The 16954-nt window shown below is 35.5% G+C and overlaps 1 protein-coding gene and 1 long non-coding RNA gene across 3 annotated transcripts; both read right to left on the bottom strand.

Moving 5' to 3' along the window:
* Positions 1–1400: 1400 nt before the first annotated feature.
* On the bottom strand, positions 1401–7664 carry LOC122827161. The gene is made up of 9 exons (XR_006369976.1): positions 6688–7664; positions 6464–6608; positions 6176–6233; positions 5388–5623; positions 4197–4445; positions 3725–4036; positions 3501–3645; positions 3319–3355; positions 1401–3231 (listed from the first exon to the last, which is right to left on the bottom strand). It is a non-coding gene; the product is annotated as an uncharacterized LOC122827161 (long non-coding RNA).
* Positions 7665–7672: 8 nt separating this feature from the next.
* Positions 7673–16108, bottom strand: LOC122827160. Of its 2 annotated transcripts, XM_044109774.1 has the most exons (6): positions 12957–13317; positions 12744–12855; positions 12252–12572; positions 11779–11914; positions 9765–9804; positions 7675–9664 (listed from the first exon to the last, which is right to left on the bottom strand). In XM_044109774.1, the coding sequence occupies exons 2-6, from the start codon at positions 12805–12807 to the stop codon at positions 9527–9529; spliced, it is 699 nt and encodes a 232-aa protein (XP_043965709.1). In that variant the 5' UTR covers positions 12808–12855; positions 12957–13317; the 3' UTR covers positions 7675–9526. The 2 variants fall into 2 exon arrangements, with proteins under 2 accessions (XP_043965708.1, XP_043965709.1); XM_044109773.1 differs by lacking the exons at positions 12252–12572; positions 12744–12855; positions 12957–13317 and adding exons at positions 15539–15859; positions 16008–16108 and having other exon boundaries at positions 7673–9664; positions 9765–9807.
* Between the last annotated feature and the right edge of the window lie 846 nt (positions 16109–16954).

The raw sequence follows: 16954 nt of genomic DNA, 5'->3' as shown, positions 1-16954 counted from the left end.
CATTTCTTTTCCTCTCGGTATTATAATCTCTGAAGCAAAACACATGCAAGATGCATCTCAATTCCTCCAAACTTGCTTGATTAAGATCTCAAACTACAATCTCGTTTGTCTTATGTAACTAACACAACAAGTCAGTTTTTACAGCGTAGCAATATATAAATAGATTTTCTAATCTAATGAATTGATTAAGACAGAAAAAATCCCTCAGATTTCCACTGCACACAGGTTTGGCTGGTCCGTCAATCACCTGTCAGAGAAAAAAAAAGTTTATTTTTTCAGAGCCAACAAAACATTTGGAGGTGCTTTCAGGAGAACTTGATTTTCCAGTTACGACATCACGAATACATTGCTTAGATTTTCCCCTGCTTGATCACTGAATATGGTTACTTGATAAATACATTGATATGTGTTATGTAATAAACCGACTCCACTTGACAGTCCAGACTGGCTGCAACGCTTTTGCCTCTCCTTTTTGGTTGATATTTGCAAAATCTGCATACCTGAAATATTAAAATATTTTGCATTTAAAATATTGTCTATTTTATGATTCAAACCTCTTAGATAAATTTAAGTGACCTCTTGATCGCTTTGAGGTATGTATTTTGTTAGAGTACCCTCGGCTGCCCCCTGCTGGCGTAGACTCGTTAAGCAGAAGCCTAGTTTGGTGCTGCAAGTGTCTTTATTCTACATTTGCAAAATAAAGAGAGCACACTGCTGACTGGCATTTGTAGAAAAAGTTAAAATTATAAACATATTTTTAATTTTAATGACAGTTTGGTCAAACAAAACCAAATATGTTAAAAAAGAAAATTGGACTTTATTTAAAATATTTATATATTTATCACTTTTTGGCCCAATATATCAAACCAATGTTATGCTATGATTGACCAGTATTTTTTTTTCAAATGTCGTTTGCGCCTGAGCTTTATCCGTCTACTGCCATCCAGTGGCAGTAGCCCGCAACTACATTATCAAAATCTTTAAATGAGATTGTTAATAAATTTATAAACGCTCATTTGTCAGCTGAAGAACATATGCTACTGTTCAGCATCGATGTCTGGATTTGCACCCGCCAATAATCAGAGTTTGTGTGTAAAAAACAACAACAACAAAAAAACAAAAAAACATCCTGCGATTTCATGATAGAAAAAAATTCTTAATTCCTTCAAATACTATGACTGGAAATACTTAAAGTTATACCGACAGTAATTTTTTTATTTCATTGTTTTTTATTATTTTATTTCAGACCCCTCGTCCATTCCAGTGGACGAGGGGTCTGAAAGAGTAAAAAAAACTTGAAATAAGGCAAGAGCGCCACCTGGTGGACATCAGACAGTAGTTCACTCATCATTGTTGTGAAAAACAACTCAAAATACTTTTTAAAGAAAATTCAACCTCAACATTACCTTCAGCATCCATAAGACATGCAACACATGGCAGAAGCAGTAAAAAGCTGAATCTCTCTGCATCCATCTAACCAGTTTATCGATACAAAATCTGCTGCTGCACTGAACTGAGGTCGTCTCAACTGTCCTCTGAACTTTTAATGGGCGACTCAAACCACAAATTCTCATCTCTCAAAGTGGTTCAAGAGGATGTGACACTTTTTCTTGAAGGGAAACGCGTCTGCATGACGGCTTCACTTTGACACAACAGAACACAAACCAGAATTAACTCTGCACTTCTCAACATGATGGGTCAAAAGTTTGCTTAAAATTCAAGCTATTACTTTTATTAGTCATTAAAGAAATGTATTGTAATGTACTGCTGCCTCTTAGATCACAACAGAGCTGGTGGCATGTTGTCATGGCGGCATGTTGTCATGGCGGCATGTTGTCATGGCGGCATGTTGTCATGGCAGGTGGGACTTCCTGCTTTGTTTTCTGCAAAATAGGTGGTTAGCAAAACTGAAGATCAAAATGTCCGGTTTGCTTTGTGGTCTTCACATATTTATAATCTTGAATGTGAGCTGTTAAGAGAAAAACCATCTTGCTGCAGGTTACGAGTCCAGTAGATTAAAATAAACTCGCGTTGATACGTTTGTTTGTTTTTTGCAGTGCAATAAAAGTATTTTTATTTTTCATCTTTATGTTATAAATAGATATTTCTAAATGAATGTATTGTTTCTTTACAGCATTGTTAAATACTAGAATAAAAGCGTCCAGGATGAAATATGATTATGATGGTTAAACAGAAACAAAACCATCAACTCAGGAAATATAACAGGAAGAGGACAGAGGGTTTTTTTTCCAAAATTAAAAGTTTTCTGAAATTTGATTTACTTGGTGTTTCAACAACTTCAAAGAAAAATAAATTGAAAGATGTTTTAATGTGGAGCTTTTGTCAAGTAGCTGTAAAATTTATGCAACAAGCTGCGAAATTTAGCAAAACCTTCATGAAATGCCAGAAAAAAGACACCGTGCTCTAGTTTAAAAGTGAAAGGTGAAAAAATGACCCATAAAAACGTCAACTGATGGTTTAAAGGTGGTTGAGGCTGATCATGTTCTAACCACGCCTGACTCTCAACTTCTTTTTCTAAATTCATGAGGCATCGATCGGCTAAAATGTTTTCAATGTGTTTAAATAAAAATGGGCAAATGTTTACTCCAACCTATTTTTACACAATCCGTCTTCAGCTTTAGCACGTGGCAAAGTACTGAGCATTATTCTTTAAAAAAAAAAAAAAAAATAGCAGCTTTCCTTAGTGCTTGCATGGTTGTTTTTGGACATTTATGCAAAAAACGACATGCCAAGATTTCAGAAAGTATGTTAAAGGACGTACTTACATACATATCTTATATGAACACGTCTTTATAAGGAAGCGAGGGCGGCAAAAGAGAAAAGGCAGATAAAGAGAGGGAAAGTCCAGAAAGAAACTAAAACTCAGAAAAGCGACAAGTGAAAAAGATTAACAGAGATGTCAGTGAAATTAATCCAAATGTACAAAAAACCCCAAAAACAACAAGAAACTGAGCACAAAGGAATTTATATGACAACAATAGTGAACCGAATACGGCAAGACCCAGTGAACATAGATAAATCAGGAGGAAATGATCAGAAATTCAAAAGAAAAACACCCAAACACCCCAGAACTGTGATGGTAAATGTGTCCATTCATTAGATAATATTTGTGGAGTCAGAATTAAGTTGACAGCTGTGCAATGTGCCTGTTGAATAAAGTGAATTTTCCTTCTGCGTGTAGGAGATGTACGGCTCAATTTCAGTCACGTCCTGCAGAACAAAACACGTTGCAGAATAAACTTAGACGTCTGCATGAGTAAATAAATAAAATGCACCCTTTGTTTAAAAGTAAATTACCTCCTCTGGAGGATGAATGCATGACTCCGGTTGCTCTCTGTTGGGAAATAAAACGGAGCAACGGTGGCCTGATTTATTTACCTTTTACAGAAAAAGTACATTTCTCTCTCTTTTTTTATATTTTGCTTATGTTGAGAAGCTTAAGTGTAGATAAAAGAAGAAATGTTGCATTATTGTCTCACCGGTCTGGACGTCTTCTGTGAATAAATCCCAGAATAACTGAAACTATGATAACTAAGAGAACTGCAGCAGTCAAAGCATAAAGACGAATCTCATCTGCAGACTGGCTCCAAACTTCATCTGATAGATTCTCATCGGGATTTGAGTCTATTGGAAATAATACAAACATTGTTAGAGAATATACAGTGCATATCAGTTTGATTCAAGCAATATAAAATGTGCTCACCATTAACTGTGATGCTGAGATTGAGAAAATACGTTCCATCAAGTTTTGAACACTGACAGGAGTAGTTCCCACTATCAGCTGCTGTTAAACTGGTCAGCTGCAGAAACACAGTTTGATTCCTGGTTTCCAGTGAGAATCTGGAGTCACACTCATGAACAAAGTCACCTTGGTCTTTATACAGCAGGCTGCACTGATCTCCATTGTTCCTCTCTGTTCTGATTTTACACACAATCATCATGATGATATTTGATGTTTCGTTGGTGCAGATTGGAGTGAAATCAGATTCTTTCCAGATTGTTTTCACAAGATTCACTGCAGGAAGTTAAGAACAATGAATGAGAGATAGTCTGATTTATGAAACAGTGACATTTAAAGTAAATCAGGTCAAAGTACAATTAAAAAGAAACACCCTCTGATTGATTCAAGAAACAAAACACAATTAAATTAAAAAAAAAAGTCATTTTTACGTTACCTTCAGCATCCATAAAACATGCAACACATGGCAGAAGCAGTAAAAAGCTGAATCTCACTGCATCCATCTAACCAGCTTATCGATGCAACACCTGCTGCTGCACTGAACGGAGGCCGCCTCAAATGTCCTTCAAATCTTTTGGGCTACACAAACCACGAATTCTCATCTCTCAAAACGGCACAAGAGGATGTGACTTTCTTCCTTTCTTTTTTTTTTTTTTGAAGGAAATGCGCCTGCACGACGGTTTCTCTTTGAAACAACAGACCAAACAAAAAGGAATCATCTCTGCACAATTAAATTACAGTTTGTAATGCTGGTTTGCTTAGAAGCACAACAATCAACTCCTATTGGTATGAACTATCAATGTATTTTTCTGTACTCTAACATCTTAGATTAAAGCTTTTTCAGCATGTTGTGATTTTGCGCAGGACTTCCTGCTTGTGTTTTTGACAACAACATGAGGTCAGGAGATCTAAATGTCATGTTTGCTTTGTGGTCTTCACACTTTTATAATCTTGAATGTGAGCTGTAAAAGGAAGAAAGGTCATGCTACAGCTTTTGTGTAGGTTAAATCCCTCGTTGCTTCTGAATGTGCAACACTAAACATGTTTGCAACCAGACAGAAAAGTGCAACAAACATCCAAGAGACTGATCTCACCTCAAAGATGCATGGATGCAAATGCATTAGAACCATTATTTACTGCTTAAATTGCTGCTAGTAAGACAGTAAATTCGTAACATCTTGATATTAAGGTTTTTGCTCAGAATCAAATTATATAGACAAGAAAACTAAAACGTTAAAGAGGCATGCATTGTGGTATCGCTTTTAAGTAGCAATAAAAGATAAAAAGTAACATATTCATGTCAGCGACTGACATTACAAGGATGTTTTTATTTTAATCTTCCATCCAAAAATATAAAATCATAACCTGCCATGAAGGGACACAGATATCAGATCCTGTTATGAATTATTGTGCTATATAGTTGAAATAGAGTCCATCATTGGATTCATTTATGTATCATTTGTAAGAGAAATTTACAGGAAAAACAGGAACATATGAAAAATGATATGATATAAAAACATAATCAAGTAAAAAAAAAAAAAAAAAAGTGAAACGACGGTAAAATAAAAAGATTTTTTGTGTTAAAGTTCAACATGCAAGCAAACAGAAAGGTTGTGATAAAACTGACCTTCAACAATCTGCATGTTAATCCATTACAGGAAATTCTGTTGTATTTATCCAGACAGAGTTTTAGTTCAAAACATTTTCATAAATGTTACAATTTCTGTTCATTTCCACGTTTCCCGGCCCGTCAGTGACATTTGTTTCAGTTTTATACTGATGGTGACAAAAGGAGACAGTTTGGTAAATGTCTCTGGTTTGTTGTTGGAGACTTGAGTACAATTCATCCAAGTTGTCTTCATCCTAAAGAACAATAAAAATAAATAAAAAATTATAGTAAAAACCTTCACGCAAACAGCCTAAGTCAAGTGAAACATCACTTGTTGTCTCTGCTGGGAGAAGACGTTTGAAGAACTTTTAAATCTGTTTAATAAAAGACAGAATTTAACAGAAACACGTTCAATCAATCAGTTCTTATTGATTTATTTATTTTTCTTCTTCACATTTTATCTGTTTCTCATAGTTTAAATGCAGAGAAGATCTGTGTTTGTTTGCACAGTTTGGTTCCTATATTTAGAGATTCTCTCTAAGCACAACAGCGCCATCTTGTGATCATTTTGTAAAGTAGTGTTTGGATTTATGTCACTGCTCCTTTATTGGAGCTCAAACAGTCTGTTGATTGAACCAGAATTCATCAGAAACTTCCTCCAGTTGCTTATAATGTTGATAAGTTAGAGATAAAGTTTTGGGACAGTTTTTTTTACAGAATAAAATGAAAACATGTTGTTTCGGTATTTTCTAGTCTTCTTTGTGACAATTTGAAAATAGTAACTTATAAAATAAGGATTTACTCACAACAGCGGCAGCTTGTCGTGGTACAGACGATCTGGATGTTTCAGATTTTAAACAGGAGCTTTAAATATGAAATAAACTCCAGATTAGTGTGAAAATTCAAAATAACATCAGGAGGCAGAGTTCAGGCAAACAGGTTCAAAGAAACAATAGTTTAGATATAAGATAATGGAATAATCATGTTGAAGACGCAGTTAAAGACCGTAAGTTAAATTTTAAATCTGTATCTTCAGCCATAAAGCTTGAATTTATATAAATGAAGAAACTATGAATATTAAATTATTTTCTCACCGGTCTGGACGTCTTCTGTAAATAAAACCCAGAATAACTGAGACTATGATAAATAAGAAAGCTGCAGCAGTAAAAGCAGAAGGAAGAGTCACTCCTGCAGACTGGATCCAAACTTCTTCTGCTGGATTATTATTATGAAATGACTCTTTTGGAAATAAGACAAACATTGTTAGAGAATATACAGTGCATATCAGTTTGATTCAAGCAATATAAAATGTGCTCACCATTAACTGTGATTCTGAGATTGAGAAAATACGTTCCATCAAGTTTTGAACACTGACAGGAGTAGTTCCCACTATCAGCTGCTGTTAAACTGGTCAGCTGCAGAAACACAGTTTGATTCCTGGTTTCCAGTGAGAACCTGGAGTCACACTCATGAACAAAGTCACCTTCGTCTTTATACAGCAGGCTGCACTGATCTCCATTGTTCCTCTCTGTTCTGATTTTACACACAATCATCATGATGATATTTGATGTTTCGTTGGTGCAGATTGGAGTGAAATCAGATTCTTTCCAGATCGTTTTCACAAGATTCACTGACAAGAATAATTAATAAGAATCAGAGTCTTGTTTGTTTTATATTCACATAAGTAAATATTTAAGGATTAAAGAACATTTTATTTGGTAAATGCCAGAATAAAGAAAGTCAGAAGTTTACACTTATACATTGTTTTTTCCCCTCAATTATTTGACCTGTATTTTCCGTACTGCAAACATTTAGACTGTTAAGAAACAAAAGTGGGACTTTGTAATAAAAAAATATGAAATGCACATTGATTTGAAGATCCATAAAAATACCAACTATGCACAATAGTTGAACACAACGCAGCTTCCACATGAAGCAAATTAAGGGGACGAGGCATTCAGAAACAAATTTCATTTTAGACCAGATCAGGTGATTCACTTAATAAGAGACCATCAAGAATGAGCCAAGCTGCCATCATTGACTGCAAAATCTCTGACAGTTGTTAGAAAATGAAGAAAAATCAATGAATGTCCAAACTCCTGACTAGTTTATATGGCATTTACATTAAATTGTCAAAAATAGCTTTACGTTACCTTCACTGTCCAAAACTGAGAGAGACGATGGAATAAGTAGTAAAAAATGCAGCTTAAATATTTCCACAGAGGTCATGATGTCCAAGCAACAGGGAAAGGTTGTTTGTTTTGTTGAGGATGTTCACTGTGTTGGGCTGTCAACCCAGTGAACAGACTCTGGGTTGACAGTGTATGTTGGTGGTCACAACATAAACCACCGATTCTCTGTTTGTCAAAGAAACAGAAACGGAAGTGCAACTACAGGACTATGGCTGCTTTGTCTTTGAGTTCCACCAGATTTGATGTTTTCACACAATTACTTTCTACTAAACGTCAATTTAATTTCTCCTTTTGGGATGAATAAAGCATTTTTGAGTTGATCATCAGCTAAAATGTCAAAAGAAAAGAGTTGGAGCATATAAACACGAGATACTTTAAGTTTCTTTTCACTTCACAATAATTACCAACATAAAAATATCAACTGAAATTATTGACAGTTTCAGGTATTTCCAAACAACATAATTCAAATAAATTTAAACTTGTCCTACCATTAATTTTACAAGTGTAATTGATAAAAATCAAACAGCATTTCCAACCAATTCACAAAACTGTCTTTTATACCCTCTCTTGGCCCCTAGAGGTCCCACAAAGACCAGGTGTCTTTACACGTTTTGTTGATTTCCTAGTTATTCCTAGACGATGTCAACATGTATGCAGATGACACTGTCGGTTATACACAAAACTGCAAAATTTGACCCAAAAAAAATCTGGATATCTGCGCAAATATTTTTAAATCTTGTCCAGACGTGACAAAAAAAAAATAGTATACAATACACAAAATATTGCTGGTTGAGGTTTAGTATCTTTCTGTTGTGGCCTGAAAATGACCCTCCCAAGATCAGATTTTCTTGGTTGAAACTCAAGTTTCATTTTGAGACCAAACATGTAGTTACTACTCTTCATATCTTCTCAAGCTAATTGTTGCATTACAGCATGAAGTCCACATCAAGACAGCCTTTAATAGAAATATATTTACACATTTCAGTCCAAACTGTGGTCTGTTTACTGTAAAAGCTACAAGATGGTCGACTTTAAACAAACTGAACTAGTGCTCCTTTTAAGAGCACATGCTCTCCAGAAACATGACAGAACCCATTAATCATTTACTCAAATAATCTTCTTTCTCCCAGATTCTAAAAGATAAGACTTTAGTTTCACAGAAGACTTTATTCTTGACTTTAACTACTTTTTTTTTTATAACAGTATCTAGGAATCAAATCCTCGTCTCTTGTAAATGCAACAAAAATAAATTATCATTGGCGTACAGGTGATAGAACAGACTGTAGTGAGCATTTAAAGCAGATCCTTATTGGAAGAATCTTCTAAACCCATTTTTGAGTGAGATTTAAAACAAAAGTAAAAAAAAGTAATGCAATGAAAAAAAAACCCTAATGTTAATATAATTCTATTTTTCCCTACATATTTACATCTTTTCAGTTTCTTTATTGCAACCAAGACAAATAAATAACAGGGGAGTGAAGTTAGTTAGAAGAGGGATCAGAAGTCAATGTGGTGTTTGCAGAGTAATCTTTGTGTACAGATCTGCACGCTGCAGTTGACGTGTGGAAGGGTTTCACCTCCAGTTTCACACCAGCAGGCCGCGCGGCCTGTGCGGCTGAAAACAGGAAGTTCAGACAGGAAGAAGGAACATGTTGAGAATTTGTCGGTCAGCCTTAACGCTTCGCTTCGACCTGCTGCTGCCTGAGTGAGTGGTCGACGTTCAAACGACCCTAATACCCAAACTCACCCCTCACCCGTTACGTTATAGCAGGTCGAGCCGAGGAGACTGCGGGGGAGAAAGAGAACGTGGTTCTTCTTTTAAATGTGACATTATTCTGGTCTTTGTTTTACTTTGACATGGAGAAACACTTTACGATATTTAGAAAATAAGTTTTAAACAAAATACACAGAAACGTCGACAGTTACAGTGCTCCATAGAAAAACATGAATTAAAACATGAAATGTCTATAAAGGTCTCCCTGAGCTCGGATTATCCATCCCAATCACAATCAGATTATTTGTAGACAGGCTGGTGTGAATTACGGACGTTAAATAAAGTTCATTCTCTCTGAAGACGCTGTACGGCTCAATGTCCGGCACTTCCTGCAAGAGAGCATGCCAAATGATAAGAAAGTAATCTCTCAAAGTAAAGCGAGAAATGAAAAAAGCTGCATTGGATTCAATCATTTACAACGTAATGTACCGTGTCTGGATGAGGTGTTATGGTCACTTCGCGTCTTCCTCTTCTAAACGACAAACAGAAGTTATTGTACATTTCCAGTCAAAATATTAACTTTTGTACAACCGTGGACGTGTTTGTAGATACTAATAAACATCAATGGATCTTCTCCGTGTTCTGCACTCAGATGAACTCTTAGACATTTTTTTTTCTTCTTTTTTTGATTGTTCTTGGTTCTGCGGTTTGTTCAAACTTTCCCCTCCTTACCATTCATGCTGCTGAAGCAGGACGCCAGCTGAAGAGGGTAAAGTGTGATTGCTTTGCCGTCATTGAAAAGTGTGCCATGTGTCAAACGTGAACATCCTGCCTTCCCATAAACTGCAATCATCATTTTGACTTCATCTGCATCATGAGCAGATAGATTAAAACAATATACTGGTAAATGATGCCTTACGACTTAATTTATAAAACTAAGACCGAGATCAAACCAATGAGAGGCAGGTAATGTAATCATAGTAATGGAGTTGTTGCCATGGAATCTCATTGACAATTTAACCTATGATAAATAAATAAACAACACAAACTGGGTAGAAAGTCGACAGTAACTGTGTTTTTGAAGAGTAAATAAATGCGCCCACAGCAAAGCCTTTCTCAGTTTTGAACCTGGAGCAGAAGAACATTTTACCTTTGCATTTGATTCGCAGATCTTGAGCAGGTTAAAGAAACTGATCTCACAACTTTAGTCAATGAAATGGTGCTTAATTCTAGAAAGATTTAAGATAAACATTAAGGATGCTTAAAAGGAGAATTTTAAATTGAGTTTGTGGATTTATGTCTGTCAGGAAGTCAAGAACAGATTGGAAAGAGGATGATATGTCTGACTGGATAATAAACCTGGCTGTCATCTGCATAAAAATTAGAAGGAATATTAAAGACATTTATTATATATTATTATTAAAAATAATATCAATAAGAGACAACATTCATACAAAAAGGGGTTTGAGAACAGAACTTGTGATACTCCATTACAGAGATCAAAAGCTATAGTTTAACATTTCACTATTTTGATTCTAAAAGCTTCACACCTGAAAAAAGCAGGATTTTTCCCACACTATTAAGTTTAATAATGGAATAATGATTTACTTATTTCAAACTAGAGCAGAAAAATAAAGCAAGACCAGCGATGCTGCAGGTGTCATTTGGCCAAACAACATGACTAAAATCTTATTCTAACTCAAGATGATTTGTTTTCAAATTTCAACCACACAATTAAGGAAAAGCTAGAAAAGCCTCTGAGCGATACACTTTTAGTGGTAAATTAACCTGATGAGGATGAAAGGAAATATGTTTTATTTTTATGGCACTAGACCTTTATTGATGGTCACCAGGCAAAGAGAGAGAGAGAAGGGGGAGACTTGCAGCAAAGGTCGTAAGGTCGGGAATCAAACCCAAAACGACTGTCAGCAACTACAGCCTCTGTTTATGATGCACACATTCTACCTTAATGCTACAGGACATCTTAATGAATAAGGCACAATTATGAAAGTATGGATTACAATTTGAAGGTTTCATGTAGAGAAAATGGACCGGACCTCACAAGGAGGAATCACAAGGTCCCAAGAACTGAGCCTTGTTGTATCCCTGAAGGCAGATGAGCAGCACTGGAGACAAAATCATTGATACTGATGCAGAAAATTGTGTCCAAAATTGCGGATCAAAACCATTAGAATATCTTAAGATGGTTGTTAAGTCTGAACTAGGGCGAGTTTAAACCCAGCCTGGGACATTTCCTGTAAATCTTCAGCAAACATTCGAGTTACCAAGTTTCTATTATCTATTATCTTGGAGGAGGGAACAACTGACCTTATGTACTATAATTTATTTATTGTTTTTTTTTCTTTTGTTGTTTCCTGTGTTTAATGTGGACAATTTACCAAAATAAAGCGATTGATTGATTGATGGGTTGAATTTCAAAATGCACAGTAATCAAAGGTTAATGACGGATTAACTTTAGAGAAAAACCATTCTTATCTCCTACCTGTGGCATTTGTTCCTGCAGACACATCCAGAAATGATTCCCAATAGAATGATGATGATCAATCCACAAACTCCAAATAAAATAATAAAAATTGGAGGGAAAGTTGTTTCTGGAGGAGGGATGGTGTCTATGTCATCTAAAAAATAAATAAATGACAATTATCAAAGATGTTAAATGAACAGCGATGCTAAAAATGGATTATCTTCCAATTTTACACATTTTCACTGTTCAAATGAGGTTGGTGTTCAATTAAAATCCCAAATCAAATTGGCATTTGAAATAGTTCAAGAAGCATGAATACTTCAACAAGAATATAAACTTTTGCTCTGAATCTATTTTATTATTTTCATTGTGATAAATGTGATTTGTGGTAGACAAAAACTTATTGATGTTTTTAAACAAAATAAACATTTCCTTATGTTAGAATTAAACTGATATTAATGATTTCCAAAGCTAATAAATCACTTCCTTACCCTCCACAGTGACGTTGAGCTGTAGCGTAAACGTTCCATCACGGCGTGTGCACTCACAGCTGTAGCTTCCACTATTTTCTGGTGTTAAATTGTTCAGATGGAGAAACATTGTCTGATTTGTTAACATAAGTGAAAACCTGGAGTCACATTCCTGCTCAAAGCTTCTCTCCAGGTGGTAAGAAACACGACACTCTTCTTCTCTGCTCCTCACTGCTCTGATCCGACAGACAACAAGTAAGATTGTATCCAGTGTGGAGTTGCTGCAAACTGGAGTCAAATCTGATTCTTTCCCAATTGTTTTCACCACCGGCTCCAGATTATCTGTAGTAATAAAAAATGGCAAAGAGCAGCTATTGAACAGCATTTATTGGATGTACTGATTGAAAATGAGCGAAACGAAATATTGTTTGGTTCTGTTGAACTTAAGAAATAAAGATCAATTATTTTTGTAATTCGGGGTACAATACAGTAGTTACTGTATGTTTGTTTTACCTTTGTCGTAGGAGCAGAGTGTCAGCCGCAGAAGTAAAACAAACCACAATGTGCATCTCCACATACTGGTTAAACTACCTACGACGAACCACAAAGACGCTGCAGCTCGTTCCTGTAAGCGAAGACAAGAAGCACATTTACCTTCATAACACATTTTAAACTAAATTCCTTCAGGTGAAGACAAAGAGCGTTAAAGATGGAACAGCGTCTCACCTTTAGCAGAAGCAGAGCCAGACGAGGTTTCCATGTATCCTGAGAGCCTGAGTGAAACCGAACTGAGCCGTACTGAGCAGGCTCATGCCCCTTTTGCAGTCTTCTACAGTGCCAACAGTGAAAACCTCAGAGGCAAGACAAAGTGTTTGTTCTCACAAAAGGAAGATCTAGTTCTAGACCCACTGAAAAAGGAAGTGCACAACATTTTCCATCGCTGCCCTTGTGGCGAAGCTGAAGAAGTGGTCAGACGGAAAAAAAATGGCAAAAAATAATCAGTGATACGGAAAACTTTATTATATTTGTGATTTATGAAACATGTGGATGCATGTTGCATAAATCAAGATATCATCAGTCGGCAAAAATAAATAAGTTTATCTTGCTAACTCGTAGCAACGTTCACTTTATAAGAAAACTTTTTTCTTTATAAGAAAAAAGTTTTCTTTATAAAACTAGTAGTCAGATAGGACTACTAATTGCTAATTGGTGGCAAAAAAAAAAAAAAAAAAAATTTTTTTACTTCTTATACCCAGTCCAAACATTGATCACATGCAGGAGAAGAAATCCTCTCAGTCTGTATGAAATTTTTCACTGATTTGTAGTTTGACAACGGGTCACTTTGACTTCAGAATAAAGCCTCGTCACTTCCTGTTTAAGGTAGGGCTCAGCCACCGCTGCTTCCTGTTAACAACAAATGAAAAACAAAAACTGTTGTGACACCAAGACTGAAAGAAGACAAACATAACAGTTCATTCAGTGTTTTACCAGGTACAATGCTGTGCTGGTCACTTCAGTCCAAGTCAGGACTTTCACTTTTCTTCTGCAAACAAACATTAATATATTACAAGCTGTTTCTAATCAGCTACATTTTTTCCACGTGCCAAAAATAACTTAGAAATACAAAATCTACTGGACAGGATAAAGTGTTCAGAAATGCACTTTTAGTGGAAAATTAACCTGACAGTCATCTGCATAAGATTGAAAGGAAATATGATTTATAATATCTCTAAGAGGCAGCAGGTAAAGCAACAAGGAAACGCTTAGAGAAGAATAAAAATATGCTTGGATTACCATTCTAAGATCTAATTTAGGCAAAATTAAAGTATTTTACTGAACGATGCAACAAGGGTCCGAGAACAGAGCCCTGTGGTTTCCTCTAACGCAGCTCAGCAGCAAACACTAGAGCTGATACAAAAACGCTTTTGGTCCAGATTATCATCAGATTATCTGGGAAAGATTTTTTCTAAATCCAAAAGCAAATTTAGGACAGATAGACAGAATCCAAACTGGGGCAACTTTTAGACCCAGACTGGGAAACTTTCAGTGACGTTTGAGTTTTCAGCTAGCGGTCAAAGTTTCATATTTCTCTCACTTGTGTTTTGGAGTCCAGAAGGTCAAAAATAGAGGAAGAGCTACGATTATAAATATTAATTTTAAAATGCATGATATTCATTGATTGGTCAGAATGTCCTACCTCTTGTGTTTATTCCTGCAGCAACATATGGAAATGATTCCTAGTAAAATGACAACAATCAGCACAAACACTCCAAGTAAGATGACTTGATTTGAAGTGGAAATTGTTTCTGGAGGAGGAATTGTGTCTTTATCATCTGAAAAATATAAAATAAATTGACAAAGGGATTAAATATCTGAACAAGTTCTATGGAAATCATAATGTATTGAATAACTTTTGTCTTGCTAAAGTGTTTCTACCATTCTAACTTCTTCTTTCATTGTCACATTTAAAACAATTTATGATACTGTTTATGAATTTAAATAACCTGATGCAAAGTAGTGGATTACTGTGAAGCAAGGGCTTCAAAGGCCTTGATGCAAACTGATCCAAAACACCGTCGCTTTGAGGAATACTGAGGAAACTGTGTTTCATACAGCCACCGCATATAATGATGGCGTGTTAAATTACAATTTAAACTCATCTGTTAATATTTTTTGTATTTCCGTTTGTTTTTCTTTTTTTATTGTAAAATTTATATCCAGTTAGTGAAGAATTTTAAGCCTCTTGTGCGTCAGGGTTTTTAAAAAACATTTTATACACAAAAACATGAGAAAACACTCATAGGGGAAAGTAAGTAAATTCAATTACTAAGTTTTTCTTATGCAGATGATTATGTATTTAAAACATTGATATGAGGTAAACATACACACAACTGATTCTCACATTTCATTTACGTAAATGACAAAGAGAAAAACATTTCAAAATCTGTAGACGCCTTCAAAATTCATAAAACCCTGGATCTTTTTTTTCAATCCAGGAATTTCAAAATTTGTTCATTAAGAAATATTAATACCTGACAAAGACAACCATATGCAGTAAATGTTTTGTTTTTTTTTTATGCTGATTTTACATTAAAAAGAAAAACAAATCTGAAAGATGTATGTGAAACGGCTTAGTTTTCTAACTAAAATTAGTTTTTTAATCTTGTCTTTAACACACCAGTCCACATAAAGCTCGATCACTTAAACATCTCATCACTTTTCACTGTCATGTCATCCTAGTAAATCTTTATCATGTTAGAATTAAACTGATATTAATGATTTTCAAAGCTAATAAATCTCTTCCTTACCCTCCACAGTGACGTTGAGCTGTAGCGTAAACGTTCCATCACGGCGTGTGCAATCACAGCTGTAGCTTCCACTGTTTTCTGGTCTTAAATTGTTCAGATGGAGAAACATTGTTGGATTTATTATCATGAGTGAAAACCTGGAGTCACATTCCTGCTCAAAGCCTCTCTCCAGGTGGTAAGAAACACGACACTCTTCTTCTCTGCTCCTCACTGCTCTGATCCGACAGACAACAAATAAGATTGGATCCAGTGTGGAGTTGCTGCAAACTGGAGTCAAATCTGATTCTTTCCCAACGGTTTTCACCACCGGCTCCAGATTATCTGTAGTAATAAACCAATGAGTCAAAAAACAAATATTAAACTCGAGTTTGCAAATATTGTATGTAATTCACAGCTGTTTTAAACAAAGAATATTCAAGAGAACTGGAAAAAAAAAAAGACACTCCATACAAGCAGTTCTTGTACATACCTTTGTCGTAGGAGCAAAAAGTGAACGGCAGAAGGAGAATAAAGCACAGAGTATATCTGCCCATGCTGGTCAACTCTTCAATTACAGCAGCAATGCTTCTGCTGCTGCTCCTTGTTCACTGTGAATGGTTTATTTGGCGCTCTGCACTTTACCTCAGCAGCTGAACCGCAGATTCTTTAACTCTACAAAGATACGAGCTGCAAAACGCCCCTTTAAAAGGAAGCCGACATCACCTTTAGTACAACCTTCACTTCAAAGTTATAAAATCATCCAAATGCACAGACATAAGTATCAAAAACATCATTTATTTTAAAAGAATGTGGGATGCATACATCAGGATTCCAGTCTGAGACTCGAAGCTCAGCATCGTTTTTAGCTAAACCTCAGATTGACAAAAGAGAAAATAGTTGGACTAAATAGACTTTCTTGTGTTAATCTTTGAACTTATCGTTCCACTTTTAACTCAACAAAAACAAATTATATGACTGTAAGAACTAAAATGTGCTTTCTTTTGGGGTCCATGATTGGTCCCTGCACCAGTCCCACTTCTTAAACATAAAAATCTCAGGATGGAAGTGATTAAAATCAGCTGCATCTTGGTCTGCATTTCTTTTCTTCCCCTCCTGTGTGGCACTGAAAGTTGAGGATACTTGCAATAATCGATACTACTATGATTTTTTATTTAGGTACAAGCATATGCGCAAAAATCCAGCACATAAAAACTTCTTTTAGCATAAAACACAAAACATATACCGGGTAAAACAAAGTATAATAAGTTATTAAGTTATTTATGTTGAGTTTTTAAGTCAGTTCAGCTTCATGTGTTGAGCTCCTGGTACCAAACAAAATAAAATACAGAAAATGATCTAAATTCTGGGACATTAAAATGTGGTCTTGCTGAAAGCAGCTACAAATAATAAACTATTTGCAGCACAAATAAAACAGAA

Source organism: Gambusia affinis, linkage group LG24 (assembly GCF_019740435.1).
Source record: "Gambusia affinis linkage group LG24, SWU_Gaff_1.0, whole genome shotgun sequence".
NCBI classification, from domain to species: Eukaryota; Metazoa; Chordata; class Actinopteri; order Cyprinodontiformes; family Poeciliidae; genus Gambusia; species Gambusia affinis.
Note: the sequence above shows the minus strand (reverse complement) of the source record. Positions and strands in the feature narration are given on the sequence as shown.

Coding starts and splice junctions, on each gene's coding strand:
- LOC122827160 (XM_044109773.1), bottom strand. CDS start 16,071: ATGGGCAGATATACTCTGTGCTTTATTCTCCTTCTGCCGTTCACTTTT. Junction 9,808..11,778: donor TGCAGGAACAAATGCCACAG/GTAGGAGATAAG, acceptor TTTGTCGTTTAG/AAGAGGAAGACGCGAAGTGA. Junction 9,665..9,764: donor TAACACCTCATCCAGACACG/GTACATTACGTT, acceptor GCTCTCTTGCAG/GAAGTGCCGGACATTGAGCC.